At 53.1% G+C, this 19,396-nt stretch overlaps 7 protein-coding genes across 7 annotated transcripts; 3 read left to right on the top strand and 4 right to left on the bottom strand.

Annotated features, from left to right (window-relative positions):
- Positions 1-288: 288 nt before the first annotated feature.
- AYO20_09154 (hypothetical protein) lies at positions 289-1,334 on the bottom strand (the record flags this gene model as incomplete). The annotated part of the gene is made up of 2 exons (XM_022647425.1): positions 289-1,160; positions 1,238-1,334. The coding sequence occupies 2 exons, from the start codon at positions 1,332-1,334 to the stop codon at positions 289-291; spliced, it is 969 nt and encodes a 322-aa protein (XP_022496615.1).
- A 1,224-nt stretch (positions 1,335-2,558) lies between these two features.
- On the bottom strand, positions 2,559-3,876 carry AYO20_09153 (hypothetical protein; the record flags this gene model as incomplete). The annotated part of the gene is made up of 2 exons (XM_022647424.1): positions 2,559-2,717; positions 2,818-3,876. 2 exons carry the CDS (start codon positions 3,874-3,876, stop codon positions 2,559-2,561), a joined length of 1,218 nt encoding a protein of 405 aa, XP_022496614.1.
- A 737-nt stretch (positions 3,877-4,613) lies between these two features.
- AYO20_09152 (hypothetical protein) lies at positions 4,614-6,302 on the bottom strand (the record flags this gene model as incomplete). The annotated part of the gene is made up of 3 exons (XM_022647423.1): positions 4,614-5,819; positions 5,874-6,188; positions 6,243-6,302. The coding sequence occupies 3 exons, from the start codon at positions 6,300-6,302 to the stop codon at positions 4,614-4,616; spliced, it is 1,581 nt and encodes a 526-aa protein (XP_022496613.1).
- A 932-nt stretch (positions 6,303-7,234) lies between these two features.
- On the top strand, positions 7,235-8,914 carry AYO20_09151 (hypothetical protein; the record flags this gene model as incomplete). Its single annotated transcript, XM_022647422.1, has 1 exon — positions 7,235-8,914. The coding sequence occupies one exon, from the start codon at positions 7,235-7,237 to the stop codon at positions 8,912-8,914; it is 1,680 nt and encodes a 559-aa protein (XP_022496612.1).
- Positions 8,915-9,123: 209 nt separating this feature from the next.
- AYO20_09150 (hypothetical protein) lies at positions 9,124-10,485 on the bottom strand (the record flags this gene model as incomplete). Its single annotated transcript, XM_022647421.1, has 1 exon — positions 9,124-10,485. One exon carries the CDS (start codon positions 10,483-10,485, stop codon positions 9,124-9,126), a length of 1,362 nt encoding a protein of 453 aa, XP_022496611.1.
- Positions 10,486-11,686: 1,201 nt separating this feature from the next.
- Positions 11,687-15,448, top strand: AYO20_09149 (hypothetical protein; the record flags this gene model as incomplete). The annotated part of the gene is made up of 1 exon (XM_022647420.1): positions 11,687-15,448. One exon carries the CDS (start codon positions 11,687-11,689, stop codon positions 15,446-15,448), a length of 3,762 nt encoding a protein of 1,253 aa, XP_022496610.1.
- Positions 15,449-16,123: 675 nt separating this feature from the next.
- Positions 16,124-17,160, top strand: AYO20_09148 (hypothetical protein; the record flags this gene model as incomplete). The annotated part of the gene is made up of 2 exons (XM_022647419.1): positions 16,124-16,212; positions 16,317-17,160. 2 exons carry the CDS (start codon positions 16,124-16,126, stop codon positions 17,158-17,160), a joined length of 933 nt encoding a protein of 310 aa, XP_022496609.1.
- Between the last annotated feature and the right edge of the window lie 2,236 nt (positions 17,161-19,396).

The raw sequence follows: 19,396 nt of genomic DNA, 5'->3' as shown, positions 1-19,396 counted from the left end.
GTGGGTGCGTGTACCAAAGCATGAAGAGGTAAGTAAACGAGGGAATAATTGACTTCTGGTTCTGGTGTTGGATATGCTCGCTTGCTTACTTGCTAGGTAAGTAGGTAAGTAGGTATGTAGGTTACTAACTCCTTGATTACTACGTATGTATGTATGGTATGTATGTAGGTAGGTCATAGATAATAGACATGCAGGGTTAGGGAACCAGTGGCTGGTTACAGCCCCGTCATCTCGTGCCATTGAATCGGATACCTATGGAGGTCTATCCCCGTCCGGTCCAGTCTATGCCTAGTGGTGAGGACCCGCGGCTCTCCTCTCACGGCCCGAGATGAGATAGATGCTGGCGCGCATGTCGAGGAGGGGGTCGTCGCTGGGCTGGACGCCGTCGATGCGGGGCACGGGGTCGAAGATGGTTGTGCGCTGTTTCTCGTCGTTGTCGTCGGCCACGGACTCGACCTTGATGGTGCCCAGCTTGGCCAGGCGGCGCTCCTCGGGCCACTGGAGGGTCACGTCGTTTGTCGGGTCGCCGTCCTCGCCGACCTGGCCCCACAGCGTAAAGGACGCGCCGCCGTCGATGATGCGCGTCTGGATCTCGTTGTGCAGGAACGCGGGGTCCTTGCCCTCGGCCTCCTCCTTGGTCAGGTGCGACTCCCCGGCGTCCGGCGTGATGCGATACCGCACAAACGTGCCCGTGCCGTCGGCCGCGACGAGCTTGAACGCGTTGAGCCCGAAATACTTCTCCGTCGCGAAGCTCGCCGGCGTGGGTTTCGGCGCGAGCACGAACGTCGCCGCCGAGGGCGTCTTGCTCAGATACACTTCGATCGGCGACGGTTTGGGGGCGTCCGGCGCCGAAGACGCGCCGACGGCCTGGAGAAATTCGAGAAAGTCTTCGCCCGTGCGCACGGGGAAGAAGGGCGTCGAGTGCGCAATGATGTCGGTGTGTTGGCGGCGCCCGTCCTTCTCTGGCAGAACGAAACGGACGGCGATGCCGTGCGGGTTCGCGTCGCCCGCATTATCGGGGATCTGGGGGATCCCTGTCGAGTTTGAGAACCGGACGATGATGGGTGTGGAACTGGCGTTGAAGTGATGCGCCACGCTCAGAGAGCCGGCCTCTGAAGTAGGTGTGAATGTGCCATTGAGGAGGATGCCTCGAGCGTGGGCTGATGGGGTGTGTGGTTAGCCCTGCCATAAACCAATTCTGCGGGATATGGACACAGGAGCAGGAATCAATACATACCTGGTCTGAAGCCCGGTGGTGTGTGAAACGCCCCTTGTAATGTCTTGACCAGGGTGGCAGCGGTGTCGTTGGTCTTGTCGTTGGTAGAGAGAGGCATATTGAGAATTGAGTAGGACTGTAGTTGAATCTGTTGGAAACTCGGAGGGACTTTAGGTGCGTAAAGCCAGGCAAGTTCTTCTTCTCCGTCACTCTCTTGTCCTCATTCCCCTCCCACCATTCTCCCATGTTTATATAACCGTCCTCTGAGTGCTTTTTCTCCCTGGAGCAATCCAAACCGGGATCCAGTCCAGCCCAGCCTAGCATGCCAAATACCCAGCCGACATCAGTCAGCGGGCATGACGCGACGGACCAGTGAGGACAGCAGTATTACCATTCTCAGCTGCACCGTTGCGCAGTCATTGGACGAGTATTGGGCGCGTCGTATTCCTAACTCGCTCAGGTTCATGCACAGGCTTAGTCAGTTGAACAACGGCACCCACCAGCATCATGGCTAAGCTTATCGCTCCCCCCTCTTCGCAGGCGGTTGATTAGTTATAACCCACAATTTGTCAAATAGAACTCGGTGCCAAGTCGGTCCCTGAGGCTCCATGGTCTAATCCGACCGCGATGTTACCCCTCCCGGAGGCCGGTTCGTCTCTGTTTGTGGTAGAGGATGGGAAGCGGGAAAGCCCCTCGATCGCGTGGGTGTCGGTCAATTTGAAATGGGAATTGCGTGCTCGATAGAACTGGGGGCTAATTGTGAACCTAGACCCGCGAGCTTTCTGTCAGTTCCACTAGGCTTTGGATTGTCCTCATTCTCCGAGCGTCTAGATGCACAATGGATATCGAGCCTGTTTGGAGGAAGAAGCCAATAACGGATTCGGGGTATGTGTGGTCTTCACATGCACGGCAATTCAATCAGTGGACGTGAAACCCGCAGTCTGAGTACTCCACCATACTGGGACTGTGTATGACGTCAATCCTTATCGATAAGAAAATGTACTTTTATCGGTAACGGAAAAATGTAAACAATCTTCCTATAAACCAATCCTTGTCCGCCTAATTATGGTACAGGGCAGGTAATGGGAGATTTGCTACTGCACTAGAGCAAGAGCAGGCAAGTCTACATGATAAGAACTATTAGCTTGGTACGACCTTTCAACAGTGACCGGTCGTTTGTCTTTGGAGACTATAGCACATGCTGCGTCGAGACATATGGCAGAAGGGGGTGCATATCTGCCTCGACCCATCTTAGAATGGTCGTCACTGCGAGCCTGACTCTTTCAATGCTTCTCTCTCATTTTTGGTCCACATCCATCCTCAATGCATCTATCCATATCGTTCATTTCGTAAACGTATTCACCGGTAATCGATAGACATCGATTGTCCAGTACGGCCGTCTGGTGCCCTCCCATTGCTTGCTGCCATGGAGACCTGCAGGCACGGCGATGTCTTCCCACGCGGTGTCAAACCCGGCCTGACGAAGGTCGATTTCCGCAACCTACCACATTCATTAGTTAGTCTGTTCTGTTGTGGATTGCTCCTTCTCAATACGCCTCCCGCTCCAAGGTGCAAGGAAATGCCCGCAAGTCATAACATACCTTGGTATACACATCGTAGCAGATCTGCCGGTCCGCTCCCAGTCCGTTGTACCATCCGAATTTCCCCGTCGGACTCAGCAGCTGGACGACGTATTCGGAAAAGAACTCCCTCAGAGCCTTGTAGTCCTCGGCAAAGGTATCGTAGTAGATCGCATCGAGTTGTACGGTGCCCTTCTCAACCAGTTTCGGTAGCACGTCCTGCCACCTTCCCTCGTGGATGATGACGCTGGGCTTGTCATACCAGCCCTGGTCGCGTAGCCGCTGGAGCACTTGAGGATGTGCTTCGACAATGTGATGTTCGGACGGGCTGTGTGTCTGGATGGCTGTGTCGACGATGCCCATGCCGTGGCCCACGTTCATCACCTTGAGGCCGGACTTGGGGATCAGGGTCTCGGCGTGGCGCTGCATGATCTGAGTCTCCCAGTCCATCATCACCGCGTTGTCACTCTCGTCCAACAATATGCCGGGCTTGTACCGGAGTTGGCTCTTCAAGTATGCTCGGTTATCGAGCGAGACGTCATCAAGCGGTTTCTCTTCGGTCGCCTGCTCGACTCCGTGGCCTTGTCCATCAGAAAGTTTCCGCCTTTTCGATGCTGGAATTGTGTCACCTGTCTCCTCATTATCGTCGCCGACGTCATTTTCATCCTCATCCTCATCCTCGTCCACGCCCAATCCAAGGCTCTCAAGCTTAGAGAAGAGAAGTTCAGCCCGCACACCAGCATCCACCATCATGTCGTAGATCTTCCTCTGCCCAAGCCGAAGCGCAATGCACCCTGGCGTCTTGTCCTCGCCGTTCAAATCATTCCAGATGGCACCGTTCTCCAAGAGCAACTCCACAGTTCTAATCGCGTTTGCATCCGCCTCTTTCCCATCCTCAGCGTTTCCGCATGCCGCAATCGCAGCGTGGAGCGGGGACGACGCTACAGGTGCAGAGGCATCCTGCACATTCGCCGACCCGTCTTTGAGCAGGACCTCTAGGGCAGCCACGTCGTGTCGAGCTGCAGCGGAGATGATGCGCCTGGCGAGGAGGACGTCTCCTTCCGAAGTTTCTTCTGCCATCTTTGCTTACCAGTTGTTATGTCTGGGAATGTCTGACGTGAAGAAGAATCTCTGCCCAAGAGGTATCAGGTGTCTGGAAGGTGGATTGGAAATTTTTCCCACATACAAGTTCTGATGTAGTAGGTGAGGCGACGGTTAGTGGCTTCTAATTCACTGTCTACTAACCCATTACGGATGGAAGAGTGGCGTTAATGAGTATTTACCCTGCATCTGCCACCTGCTTAGGTCATAAGAGTGGAAACACTCCTCGCTCAGTTGCCCTATCGCCTTCCACTCACATCTAGGACATATAAGCCCAATCCATCCTCTTGTTACAGCGCTACAGGAGGACAGAGTATAGACACCGAACTGAAAAAGCCTGGACGGCTGTGGCGCTCTCGAGAACTTCTCCCTCTATATGCGATGTGATTCCCTGCTGCTTTTATAAAGTGATACCCATGGCAGTGCTCAAACCCACGACGCTCGGATCGGGCTTGTAAAGATGCCATTCCTTCAGAACGGGTCCGGACCCGGACCAGACCTCCAGAATAGAAACCGATAACTATTAATATCGACTCTTCTGACAATGTCTCACCCGTGAGAGCCTAACAGGACCGGCCGCGCACTTGGTCTGACCATACTGAGGGTGAAAGGCATCTCATTGAGAGCCTTGTGGCATGATATCAGGTCGCACTGCCAAATCAGGTAATACAAGATCTATTTATTGTTCGAGGTACGAGTTCCCTAATTGTTATACTCTAGGAGTTGGTCTCCGTCACTACCACTTTTTTGGTGCTTGTGCCCGCCGCACCAGTCGCAGGGATCCTCCCCTTGTACTGCGGAATCCACTCATTCTCGAATTTACCTCTCGGCTGTCTGAGGCTGTTCTCGACCCTCTTTACAAACGTCCCGAGGCTTTTCTCGCCGACGACGCCACCCTCGTCTCTGGCCCAGACCACCTGGCCTCTCACAATCGTGTACCTGGGCCAGTTCCCGAACCGCACGCCCTCAAATGGTGTGTAGTCGCACGTATGGTGTAGCATTTCGTTGGTCAGGTCAAACGGCTGGAATGTAGAGCCGGGTTTGCTGTCGTTGTACCAAATGGTGATGTCGGCATCGTATCCAGCAGCCAGTGTGCCCTTGGTGTTCAAGCCGTACAGTCGTGCAGGATTGGTCGAGGTAACTTCGACGTACTTTTGAATGCTGATCCGCCCGTCCTGTACGCCCTTGAAGACCAGCGGGCACCGCGTCTCTACGCCAGGAAGACCATTGGGGATGTCTGTGAATCTAGAAACCCCGTCCTTCAGCCCCATCTGCTTTCCCAGTGGGTGTTGGAACGAGAATGGGCAATGGTCGGAGGAGACGGTCGTAAATGTCCCGTTAGCGATCCCCTCCCACAAAGCATTGAGATCATCGTCGCTGTCCCTCAGTGGCGGGCTGCACACGTATTTCGCGCCTTCGAAGTTTTCGCCTCGTAGGCGATCCTTGAGCAGGTACAGATACTGCGGACAAGTCTCGGCGTGTATGGGCAGGAGTTTCGTCTGCGCCTCGCGGATATGCCGTGCGGCGATCGCGGACGAGATGTGCACCAGCAGGATCGGTGTGTCCATTAACCGTGCAAGCGAGATGGCACGATACGTCGCTTCGTCTTCGGCGACTTTGGGCCGTGCGACAGCGTGGTAGTACGGATCGCCCTTCTTCTGCTCATAGAGCTGTTCGATAATCATCTCAATCATGTCCGCATTCTCGGCGTGCATCATCGTCGTCATGCCCAAAGCCCGGGTGGCGAGCATGATGTCCAGAATTTGACGGTCGCGGAGCTTCAGGGGATCATAAGTCATGTAGAGCTTTACCGAAGTTATGCCCTGTTCCACCAGAGTGGGAAGCTCCTCCTCGACGATAGATTTAGTTGGGTTTGTTAAAATCATGTGGAAACTATAGTCACAATAGGAGAGCCCTGCTGCCTTTTCGAGTTCAGGTCAGAAAGCTGTACAAATCAAAGGGCACTTAAGACTCACCTTCTTGTGGTACGCCTCCACTACAGGAAGTACACTTTCGTCAGTCTTCTTCTGGAAAGCGAACGCCACAACTGTGGTGGTGCCACCAGCAATAGCACTCCTGGTTCCATTTTCGAAGTTATCGCCCAAAGCGCCGTTGATGTGCTGATCCAAGTGGACATGGGTATCGACACCACCCGGTGTTACATATGCACCATCAGCGTCGATGACTCGCGCTGCCGTGAAAAGCCCTTGAAGAGCACCAATGCAAACAATCTTTCCATTCTTCACGGCAATATCAGATGCTGGCGGATAGATCAAGTCACTTGAAGAGACCTGTGAGTAACTGTGAGCAACGACTTGTTCTTCAAGATACTTGACACGACCTACAATAACTCCATTTGTAACCAGGAGGTCGCACTCCAGGGCAGGAGGTGCATAGCTACCCATCGGTTTGGTATGTCAAGGCCGAAAGTTGACTGGTTTGTCTCCTGATGATGCTGTAGCTGGTGACTTGAAATTTGAAGAACTTTTGGCAACACGAAGCACCCAGAGCCCGCACCAATGATGGTGAGAAGCCGACAAGTCCATTTTTGTTTCTCGCACGACCCATTGTACGACTTCCACCTTCGGGACTGGTCCTGACTGTCGGAATTGCCGATAAATCCCGTTAGGAACTTCGTGAATCAATGTGCAATTCGAAACCCGAAAGTATATAGCAGATACCTGATAAGCTTGATGGCGATTGGTCAATATACAGGCTCATATCTGATTCTGGACGTTGCCGGGAACTTGATCGGCCATTCTCCGCTAGCGCTGCGCGTTCCTCCGTGATCACTTTTCGGTGTTGGACACAGGAATTGATGCTCTGTTGACCGATAATTTGCTGTTATTGGATTCTCACAGTTATCGCGGACTTGACCATCCGACTCCAGTCGACTCCAAACGACTCCAATGTGGAACTTTGTTTCGCACGTGGGACTCCAGATGGTATACTTGGCCAGGCGGGCAAGGGGCAAGGGACATGCTTGCCCAGCCTTGCTAAGTGCCGACTTGCGAGTTTGTATCAGGTGAAAGGCTTTGATCTGTGAGAATTTAGTTCTGGGACCCCGTTTTGTGCCAGATATGCGCCTGAGTGAACGACGGTCTTGAGCGGTTGTTATCAGCCGCCTTCGATAAGATCCACCAGAAGTCGTCCGTCTGGGCCCTTGTCTTGCTGGTTGGAGAAAGATAAGTTGCCCGGTTCCGTAGAATGCTTTTTGTAGACCCCTATATAAGGAGGCAATCCGACGATCGGCACAAGTCCGAACGTGGTTTTGGAGGGAAGACTGGCTCAGCCCATCATTCCCTGACAAGAGCTCTATTGCACAAACAACCCAGCCATGGGGTTCAAACACTTTTGGGACGAGCATGTAGTGCTCAAACCGCATCCTGGCTCCTTTGGGGCAGATGAACCTGATGCGATCAAATACACCAACGAGGACATGGACCCGATCAAACGAAAAGATCGAACCTATGAGTGGTACCAAATGGGATTGTTTTGGATAGCCGAAGGTTTCAACGCAGCACAACTGGAAGTATCAAGCTCAGCCTTCTCTCTCGGACTGAACCCAGGGCTCTGTGTGGTGGCGTGCTTGATTGGCAACATTATCGTCTCCATTCCCTGCGCTGCGTCCGGATATCTAGGTAGCAAGCTGGGGACAAACTTTCCTGGCACAGTCAGAGCGTCGTTCGGTATGTTAGGGTCCAAATGGGCCATGGTCGTGAGAGGGGTGCCGTGTATCATCTACTACGGCATCCAAGTCAGTCTCGCTGGTCAAGCGGTTCAAGCCTGCACTACAGCCATCTGGCCGTCTTTCGCTCACTGGGAAGTCAACGCAATTCCAGCCTCGGCCAACGTGACGGCGCAACAAATTTTGTGCTTCTCCATCTTCTGGTTGATATCGTTGCCGTTCCTGTACCTGCCGATCAAGACGTTGCGATACCTGTTCATTGTCAAGAGTGTTCTGGTGCCTCTTTTTTGGGTGGCCCTGTTCACATGGTCAGTGACTGCTGCGCGCGGTTGGCCTGAAGTTTGGAGAGCACCGAGCAAGCCCCTAGACGGATGGAGTGTGGGCTACCTTTTCGGTATATGCGTCAACGCTGCAATTTCCGGTAACGCTACCTTTGCTGTCAACATCATGGACATATCGCGGCACTCAAAGAACGACACCGCAGCATGGGCTACCCAGCTATTCGCCTTGCCTGTGCTGGTGACCTTGACCGAATTCCTCGGCTGCACCATGGCAGTGGCCTCGTCAGTTGTATATGGCGAGGTGCAATGGAATCCTTTGGTGGTGATCAACAACTTCGATAATCGGGCTGGGAAGTTCTTTGCGGGTGCCTGCTTCATCTTCTTCAACATCATGACCAACGTCACAGGTAACTCGGTCCCTCTGGCCAACGACTTGACGGGATTGTTCCCCAAGTACATCAACATTCGCCGCGGACAGTTCATCTGTGCGGTGATATCGTTCGCCATCTGTCCATGGGAGATTCAAGCAAAGGCGACCACCTTTTTGGCATTCTTGGGTGCATATACGCTGTTCCTCGGTGCGACAACAGGAGTCATCATGATGGATTATTTCTGGGTCCGCCGCGGATACGGCATCAACATTTCGCATCTCTTCAAACCCCGGGGTATCTATTGGTATAAGTATGGGTGCAACTGGCGTGCATTCGTCGCGTGGTTTGTGGCCATCGCTCCGCTCTTCCCAGGGATGCTATTCTCAATGGGTGTACCGGTTCACAATCGAGGCATTCTCAATATGTACTCGTGGAATTACGTCCTCGTGGTCGTCTTCTCCGGCTTGGTGTATTTCATTTGCACGACCCTCTCGCCCGTACCAGTCAGACCGGATGACGGTGAAGAGGACTACGGCAAGTTGTATCTCCTCGACGGGTTGGAGGTAGCAAGTGAGAGCAGGACACCAACCGAGTATACCGACCGGGACATTGAGAAGAGTGAAAAGATCGTCTCCGAGACGCATGTAACTCCGGCGGCAATACAAACAGTAGGATGAATTGTGGAAGGAGGTTGACCACGTATGTATGAAGACAATCAAGACGCTGTAGACGCATATATAGAGACGACCAAGTTTGCCAAGCCCGTCGTTGTTAGGCTTGGCTGGCACTTAATAATCACTGTAGGTATAGCACATTACAGGTCTCGATCCATTAATACATGTGCTCCAATCTGCCAGCAGTGATCCCGTAATACTTGCCCTCCCCGTCATGCTGTCCCATATTTGGTCAATTGAGGGGATCCTTCACTCGGCGGTGCACTGAACTTGGTCTGCACATAGACTTTCTGGAGACCCTTCTCACGCGCATCGTACCGCTTGTACACTTCCTCCAACTCTTCCAATAACACACGATGGCTGACCATCTGCAAGACATCCAAGCTACCATCTTGTATCTTCTTGAGGAGATCTTCCCAGTACAAGTGCACAGGAGCTTGGCCGTTGCCGATCAGCCGAATACCACGTTCCATGAGCGACCCGATGTTGAAGTGATTCGTGTAACCAACATACACGCCTGTGATACCGCAGCGGCCAAAGTTCTTGACGCTCATGATCATCTCATTGACGATTTCCGAAGTGTCTGTCTCAGCACCAAGGAGCAGCTCGAAGTAATGAGCCCAGCCCTTCGCATACTCGCCCGCCACACATTCAATGGCGACATCGGGACCCTGGTGTTCCATCTTCTTCAATGTTGAAACAATGTTTTCGCCCTTGGGAAGGTCGGTAAAGTTGATTGTGTCAACCTTGGGGAGCTTGGATTTGACAAAGTCGAGGCGCCATGACGCCTCACCGCCATCAATGATGATCACACGTTTAGCACCGCACATGAACGACATGGCTGCACACATCTGGCCGATGGGACCTGCGCCCCAGATAGCGACCACATCACCTTCCTTGACTCCCGTGTCGACGACGGCATTCCATGACGTGCTCAACACATCCGAGAGGAAGAGGCCTTTCTCATCGGGCACGTTGTCAGGCAGTTTCAAAAGGTTGGTATCGCCGTAAGCCACACGGACGTATTCTGCTTGCCCGCCAGCATAACCACCGGTGAAATGTGAGTAGCCCAGCATGCCCGCCGTGCGACCGCCATACATGATGTTCTCGATCTTGTTGTCATTGGTCTTCTCGCATTGGCTGCTCAATTTCCGTTTGCAGTACATGCAGCTGCCGCATGCGATCTGAAAGCTGCACACCACGCGGTCCCCCGGCTTCACTTTGCTGATCTTGGGGCCCACGCTGTCCACCACGCCACAGAACTCGTGGCCGAGAATATCGCCCTTCTGAAGCTCAACCACCACACCGTGGTAGAGATGCAGATCTGAACCACAGACCGTTGACCCTGTGACTTTGACAATAACGTCCGTGTCTTCAATTTTTGCAGGTTTGAAAGTCTCGACAACTTTTACGCTGTTCTTTCCATTCCACACAAGTGCTTTCATCTTTTCACCAGAAGGGTCCGCATATTTTTCAACATCTTTCGAAGGATTGGTGAGGTTCTGTTCGGTAGTAGCATCGCCTGTATGGCCGATGATCTTTTCAACAACGGCTGCTGCCTGGGAAAGTGCCATGGTGAGGATATGCGAAGGTTATCTGTGCTAGTCAAATACTTCTGAGGGCCAGGGACTGTGGTAAGGGACAGGGAGAGGTCTAGAAATGCGCAATTGCTTTGGTTATATGAGTTCCCTCATTACAAGCCAAATTGGGGGACTCGTTCACCGTTGATGTTTTCATCATGACATCACGTACTCAGACGCGCCACCAGCTCATGGGTGCTCGACCCCCGGCTGCGGTCTCCCGACTGGGAGGTCTATGAGATAATAATTTGTCGGAGGATATTTCCGCTGCAAGCGATCTGGTACTGCGGATAAGGATTGTAGAGTTGTGAGGATTTGCTCGAGATCTATCCTTTCAAGCCAGCCATATCGAACTCTTTCGTTCGGGGCATCCACTTCCCGACCCGAGAATCTTCTCAGTGAAAGTCAACTTGAATGTTTCAGGCTGTGGAAGAGTATCGATCGCGGGCTCGGAGAGTTGGGTGCTGACATCCATAACGAAGTGTTCGTGTTGGGTGTTCATTTGTTTACCAGGAAGAGTTGACATTGGACTCGCAGGCTGTTTCTTAGGGGGGCACGTGATGCTTGTTAGGAGTGATCCTGCAGGGGTTGGAGGGGCAGATGGTGCAGGTACAAGGCTCGGCAGCGACAAACCCGCGTTTTCAGGGTGGCCATGGGGCGGATTGTCAGTGGCTTGGGCTGATGCGGGCGAGTGACAGGCCTACGTAGACATCAACATCCGAGATCCAAGAAATCAACAACTGCGACGAGATACCTCCCCAGCAGTAGTCACTCTCATTCTGACGCGACATCCTCATCGTTGGCAAAATATTTCTTTCGCTATTCACATTTATCTTATCGACAGCCCATCGATCATCTAGTACGCCAACAGTGCATCGCAATAGAATTCCTGCTAGATTGAGCAACTCACATTCAGCCAGCCCTTTCCATCCGCATCCCACAGGCGTCTTACCGTCTTAGCCCCCCGTCTGCCTGTCCAGGCTTTGATTTCCTCGAGCTCAGCCTCCTCTCACGGTTCATCTCGCCGAAATCGACCCTAGAGGCAATACTTGCCTGAGTCTCAGTTGGTGGAGTTCTCAAAATGTCACCGCCTGGGTGACAGCGGAATTCGAGCCCAAGCCGTGATCACCACTCATCCACCTGCGCACTCGAACTTCAGAGAATGAACTTTCAGCGATAACCACAGCAGAGAAATATGGAGCAAGGAACAGATGCTGCTTCAATAAAACCTGTCTCTTCCCTGAGATCTCACTTCGAGGGTCTTAAAGTCAACCTCCCGCAGCCTGACAACCGTGGCAGCATCCCTGCATCTCCGCAAGCATTGAAACCGATCGACAGGCCCAGTCCGCTACCACCTCAGAGAGCCTCCTTTGATCTATCTCGGCCGACATCGCCATGGGCAGGTGCAGGAGGAGGGCATACCAACTACGCAGGACCACAAACTCCCGTCAAGGGCACCGAATCACCCCCCAAATATGGCCACCGGCGGCCCATGTCCATGCTCCTGCAATCCTCCCCACAGCTGACTCCGTCTGTCAAGATAGACTCTCCGCAGTCACCTCCGCGCACGTTCTTTGAGCGAAGCTCTTCCAGATCTCCTGAGCGGGTGGACAATACTCCTTTTGGAAAGGTGCGCGAACTCATATCCCAACATTCGAGTCGCTCTTCGACCCCGGCACCTCGAGGGCCCAGTGCAGATCGCTCGGACACGGCGAAGACGCTGGATCCTGCACACTCTGGTACTGAATCGCACGATGAAAAACCGAAAGCCGGTCCTCCTCCGGTCAATCGAGCGGACAAGCCCAAGATTCCTGCCAAGCCATCTGTGATGTCTGTCCCAGCAGGTAATGTGCTGAATCCAGAGGTGCGAAGACCTTCATTCGAAGCACGAGTATCACCGTTCAGCACACCGCCGAGCAGTGATGAAAACTCTCCAGCGCAAAGTCCAGACATATCGGCCCCATCATCGACCAAACCCTTGGCCCCTGCAACAGTCCCGGCCAAAGTGGCCCAGTCCAAAGTTCCTTCTTCTGAGGCAAATTCTGCGCGCCCAAAGGATGCTCGAATGTTTGGATTCTCAAGCACGTCGTCCGTGCCCGAGAGAAAGGACCCTAGGACTTTGGGCTTTACAGCACCTGAGCCACGACCACCAAGTCACGGAGCAGCCCTACCGTCAAGAGCAAATACCGTCTCCGAGAAGCCTACTAGAGACCCTCGTGAGCTGAGCCTATCAAATGGTAAACCAGCACAGCGCCACGTTTCGGAGACCATGCGACACACACCTCCACCTCCATCACAGATCGCTCCCGCACAGCCTCCACGGACGAACACCATACGTGATCCTCGTCTGCTTGGCTTTTCTAGTGCCCAGCCTTCGTCAGTGGAAAAGATAGCGGAAGAAGAACCACACCCTAGTCTACCTCCTCGAAGGAACATTGAACCTCCTCCGCGTCCATCCAATGAGTCGAAGAATACGCCACGGCCTATACAGCCACCAAGCCATGTGGCGACACCAGACCGTTCCAAAAAGCCTCCATCTGCCCAGCAATTGCCACGTGCACCCACCCTACCTGTTGACTTGCATTTCCCTCCGCCACCGAAGCGCACTAGTATCGATGAGCGCGTGCTCCATCAACCAACACCAACGCAGAGGTCTCAGACGTTTGCTGGGGATTTCTCGAGGCGTTCCTTAGCAAATATGAATGCCGAAGACTCCGATGAAGCAGAGGAACCGCTTGAAGAGCCTACCACCTCTCGATCCGAGTATCCGGATGCTACTCGTACCAATCGGCGGCCTCCGTTCAGTAAAAGCAGTCTTTGGGAGATAGGCACGAAGTCAGACTCCCGGCTTGCTGAAGTCTGCGGACAGTATTTGTGTACGGCTGGCTATGTGACTCGTGTATTTGATATGTCTTCAGGAGAGCAGATCATGAGCATTAACCACGGCGAAACAGTCAAGGTGACGGCTGTGGCCTTCAAACCTGCAGTAGATCTCGCAAACGAGGGAACAAGACTATGGCTAGGTTTGAATACTGGCGAGTTGATGGAGGTCGATGTTGCGACACATACCGTGATGACAACCAATTCGTCACACAATCGTCGAGAGATTGTGCGCATACTCCGGAACCGAAGGGACTTGTGGACAATCGATGACGATGGGAAACTTTTTGTGTGGAAGGCCGATGAGACAGGCGTCCCCAATCTCAAATACAGCCATATTTCCCACAAAGTTCCACGGGGACATACGTTCTCCCTGGCAATTGATGGCAAACTCTGGTATGCTTCAGGGAAGGAACTACGAATATTCAAACCAGGAAATGAAAGCTCATTTGCTGCCTTGACATCACCATTGTCGCAACATGGGAACGGGGACGTCACCTGCGGAACATACTCGAACGAAGATAAAGGAAGAGCATATTTCGGTCACATTGATGGGCGAGTGTCGATATACTCGACCAAGGACTATTCCACTATCGCCAACGTCAAAGCCAGCGACTACAAAATTAACAGCCTGGCTTTTGTTGGAGGCCAGTTATGGGCTGCATTTAAAACGGGAATGGTCTATGTCTATGACACTTCCAGCTCGCCCTGGAAAACCCAGAAGGATTGGAAAGCGCACGACGGACCCGTTACTCAACTCCTCTTCGATCCAAGCAGTGTTTGGACCCTTCAACAATTGCAAGTTGTCACGATCGGACATGACAATTTTGTAAGGCTTTGGGACGCTGCCCTCGAAGACGATTGGATCGAAATGGAGATGCAGCGCCGCAGTAGCGAATATTGCAAGTTTCGAGACGTCCGAGCCGCTGTTGTCACCTGGAACGTCGGTGCGTCGACGCCTTCCAATCTCCGCGACGATTTCATTATGGAAGCAATCCACGCATACGATCCACCGGAGATCCTGGTATTTGGGTTTCAAGAAGTAGTTGATCTGGAGGATCGTACTGTAACTGCAAAGAGCATTTTTGGATTCGGCAAGAAGAAGGATACCGTCAAGACGGAACAACACCAGAGTCGTGTCTATCGCGAGTGGCGAGACTATCTCAGCAAAGTCATTAGCCGGTCCACCAGCAGACACTATGAATACTCGGAACTTCACCTCTCCAGCTTGATCGGGCTCTTCCAGTGCGTGTTTGTCAGGCAAAGCGAGCGGCCAAATATCCGAAACCTCCAAGCTGCGAGTGTCAAGCTCGGGTTGAAAGGCCGCTATGGTAACAAAGGAGCGCTCGTGACCCGTTTCATATTGGACGACAGCTCTGTATGCTTCATCAATTGCCACCTTGCAGCTGGCCAGACTCACACGTCACACCGGAACAACGACGTCGCAGCCATCTTAGAAGCCGAAGCTCTGGATGCAGAACGTGACCCTGAGGTGCGCAGTTCGATTTATATTGGAGGCGGTGACGGAACACAAATCCTTGACCATGAAATATGCATTCTGAACGGTGACTTGAATTACCGCATCGATGCCATCCCGCGAGACGCTGTCATCAACATGATCAAGCGCAACGAACTGGATACACTTCTGAAAAAGGATCAGATTATGCTTTCGCGTCGGCGTGTCTCAGGGTTCCGTTTGGCCCAGTTCGTCGAGTTACCTATCACTTTTGCGCCCACATACAAATACGATGTGGGAACAGATGACTATGACACCTCCGAGAAGAAGCGCGCGCCAGCATGGTGTGATCGACTCCTCTATCGTGGTCCAGGACGGATAGAGCAGCTGGAATATCGCCGCCATGAGGTGCGAACGAGCGATCATCGGCCTGTCAGTGGTGTCTTTAAACTCACGGTAAAGACAATCGATGCGCTAAAACGGACCAAAGTCAAGGAAGATTGCTTTGAGAAATTCACCGAGGTACGCAGGTGGATGGCGGAAAAGGCGAGCGTCGAGTACTTGGTTACCGTGTTGGGCGTCGCCGAACAGGAAGCTAAGCGGCTCATAGCAGCCAGATGAAGTGATGATTGATGCTAGTATTCGACATGAAAAAGTGGTATAGTGACGGGCGCTGAAAGCAAAGGAGTCTATTCGGTTCGATTAGAAGAACCGGGGAAGCACGGGATCAACTGGGCTCACCATGTCTGCTGGCTTTGCGCGCGACATTAGGAACGGGTTGTCGCCATATGTGAGCCCCTTGTATAATGGGACATTGACAAACTGCGCCATCTGGGCGGATTGGAAACGCCGTCATGTATCTACAAGATGAAGATCACCTACCTATTAGACAGCGGGACATTGAGTTCAGTTCCAGTGGTTCCAGTGGTTCGACGCTTCAGACACCACCCACTGCACTTGGTACGAGTAGATGGCCCTTCTTGCCATGTTCTTGGACCTCTTAACGGTTCAGCATCAAGACGTGATTTGTCACGAGAATCTTGTTCCAATCTCGGCGAATGTTGCTTGGTTCGTGGGTGACTGACTGCGCCTCATTCACGAACATCATCCCCCCGCCATCGCCCGCCCACCAACCAACCTGCGCCCCTCGTCGAGATTCCCTCATCCGCGTCTTCCATTTGCCGCTCATTATCGACACAACCTCCATCCATATTTCACTCCCTCTGGTACCTTCCTCTTTCCTCCTTTTTCTCCCATCTCCGTATCTTTTGTTGCGCCGACATCGTCTCTTTCCCGATGACGGATTTCGCTCCGCCCACTGGACCGCCTCCTCCGAAGGTGCCGGAAGGGTGGAAGGCCGTTTTCAACGATCAATACAAAGAATGGTACGAAGCCTTGTGGCCCCGAGTAATCTACTGCTCGTCTTAATCGTTTATCCTATGTTTTCTTCCTATGACGAAGCTCGCTGACACTGCGCGGTTGGCCTCAGGTTCTACGTCAATCTCCACACCAAACAATCGACGTGGGAGAAACCTACTGCGCCGGCCGTGCCTGCAAACGATGACGCTCCGCCTGGGGCGCCTCCACCGTCCTACTCCGCCGGTCGGGATGCCCCCCAAGTGTCGGACGCAAAGCGCCCGCTAGAGTCGAACAATCCATACAACAACACGAGCAGTCCGGCCACGGGCTCGCGCGAAACGGACGAAGAGTTGGCTCGACGTCTTCAAAGTGAAGAGAACACCCGCGGCGCCGCCGACACATACTATAACTCCAGCGGTTCTGGTGGCCCCAATCCTCCTGGCATCCAAGGCAACTACCCCGGCGCTCCGACCTCGCCTTCGAACCAGCTGCCTCCGCGACCAGAGAGCGCCGGCAAATCCAAGGGTTTCTTTGGCAAATTGCTTGGAAAGTCGAGCAGCAGCAGCAGCCCCTCACCCTATCCGCAACAGCCACGTCCCGGCTCTGGATACCCTCCCCAGCCAGGAGGATATAACCCAGGCTACTCACCCGGTCCTGGGTATGGTCCTCCTCCCGGTGCCGGATACGGCGGGTATGGGCCACCGCAGGGCTATGGGGGATACGGACAACCTGGTCCCGGCTACGGCCCTGGGCCGGGGTATGGCGGTTATCCAGGATACGCGCAAGCTCCACCTAGAAGGTCTGGTGGTCTCGGCGCCGGAGGAGCAGCGGCTCTGGGCCTCGGAGGTGGTCTGCTTGGTGGTGCATTGTTGGCTGATGCCTTTAACGACGGCCAGCAGGATGCCTACCAGGAAGGCTACCAGGACGGAGCTGACGGCGGCGGTGGAGACTTTGACGGTGGTGGCGACTTCTAAGGGATCAAAAGCAGATATTGTGCAGGGACAATTGCAAGAGGGCCTGGCTGGAAGTTGCTCGAGTATCACGCACTTGAAGGGCGAGCTGTTCTCGGAAGCGAGTGCAGTCAGGGATGAAGGGCTCCATAGGTGAAAGAATGAATTCTCAAGGCAGGCATGCAACACATGGAAGCAGCCTAGATCTGTAAGAAGACAATGTCATGTCAAAAACGACTGTTGAATTAGAGTCATGGCAGAGGCCAGCCACGTCCTTGGATGACCGAACCAGAGCCTGATTGCGATTGGCATCGGACAGCCTTGGCCACCGACGAACAGATCTCGCGTCGCTCGCGTAACTCTCTGTCTCTCTCTCTCTCTCTCTCTCTCTCTCTCTCTCACACACACACACACACACACACACACACACACACATGCGGAATAAAATCCGACTCACAACCACTCCGAACCCCGCAAACTAAGCATTTCAGATCTGACAAGCCATCAAGTCACTGACGCTACCATTTCTCTTTGTTAGAGAAGGGAGAGTTCGTCAAAGCGTGTCCAGCAGGAATGACTAGCCAACTTCCTTCTCCCCAAGCCTTCGACTGCCCCGCCGCAACAACGAAACAATGTATAATGGAAAGTCTGATCTCTCTTGGTATACAGGTGTATGCAGACTGGCAGGTCGAAAGACATTGATAGGTGAGAGTAAAGAATGCTCGGCTCAACTGAACTGTCCTGGATGTCGTTTCCCAAACCTCAAGGCCCATCCTGGTCTGCCGGTTTTTCTGTATCTGAAGGATGTGATACTGGCTCAACATGCCAGTATCTTTCTTACATGGCTTTCCAGCTGGCACATCAGAGGTTGGCCAAAGACTGCGAAGGAACGTTTCGTTTCCCGAGACTGGAGGCTACTACCATCACAGCTTCAGCAGCGTAGTCAAAATCGTCAGGATACGCGCAGTCGTGTCATCAAAATGTGCACGACACTCACGCCGCTTGACCTTTGAAATTGTCTGTGGCAGAGGTTTCTGTCTCACGAGCAGAACGAACACTCCTGTCCAGTTCTTGATTTTCCAAGAGAAGGATCCGATTGAAGGAATGCTTCTGCTGACCTTCATACTCAGGCTACACCCTTGACGGCCGTGAGCTCCACCAGCTACGAGTCCATTCTTTCAGCCTTGAGATGCCACTGCGCTTCTGGTGGTCTTCAAGTCACGCTAGGTGGTCGAGCCCGATATTCCCGCCGACAGCACTAGGGACCTCGTGAACTAGAATCAAAAGGACAATACATTTCAAATCACGACTAATGAATTTCTTCCACAGATACCCATTATGCCCCAAACGGGACATATGCAGGGTGTTTCTCACCGCTTGTTGCGAGCTCAGAGAACCCTCCTCGTACGTTTGAAATGGGTTCTTACATCGCAACGTTGAGCTCCAAGCGGCCGCCCAAGGCCGTGTGAAGAAAGCAACCCTTACCCTTCGAGGCAGCAATATCGAACTCCCCCACACATCGCGCTTTTCTGAAGGAGGAAATAACCCAAGTTTCCCTTTCAGGAAGGGGGGGCTACCTCAACCGACGGGGAATCTTTATCTGAGCCCTTGATGAAAAGGGACCGCCCACCCCCAGAAGAAGCCCGAGAAAATCCTTCTGATCCCCGACAGTCAGTCAGGCCAGTCAGTCCACCACTTTCTCAGCTGAGGAAATCCCATGCGGAGGGATTCCTCCACCCGAAGCCCCCGGGGTTTGCCATTGGCACGCGAGGCGAGGCGTTGATGAGGGCTGACTCAGAAGTTTGACGACTTGTGGACCTCGCGGCTCTTTCCTTCCCCCTTTGCGAAGTGGACGGATACACTTACGGTATAGCTTTCTTTCCTCCAATGCGACTCGTATTTCCTTGTTGCTGGAAATCGACTTTCTGCTGTCGACTCAGTGCCTCGTCAGGTTGGTGACGGGGCATCTGAGGAGTGTCCAAAACGGGCGGGTGGCCCGTGGAGACGGTGATTGGGTCTGTTTTTTCATTGTCAGATGGGTCTACACAAGTACATAGGTCCAAAATTATTGACCGAAAAGGGGGTGTGGGAGGGCAGCGCCGACTCGAAACGGGTATGTGCATCGGTACACCGAGGAATACCGGGCAAGAGAGGCATTATCCAGACAAGAAAGCAGAGAAATCAAGAGTCGTGACTACGACTGGAATACCCATCCTGCATCGCTGTGCGAAGTGCCTAGTTGTACGGAGTATGTACACAA

Source organism: Fonsecaea nubica, assembly GCF_001646965.1.
Source record: "Fonsecaea nubica strain CBS 269.64 chromosome Unknown Scaff81, whole genome shotgun sequence".
NCBI lineage: Eukaryota > Fungi > Ascomycota > Eurotiomycetes > Chaetothyriales > Herpotrichiellaceae > Fonsecaea > Fonsecaea nubica.
This window is presented reverse-complemented; position numbering and strand designations above follow the sequence as displayed.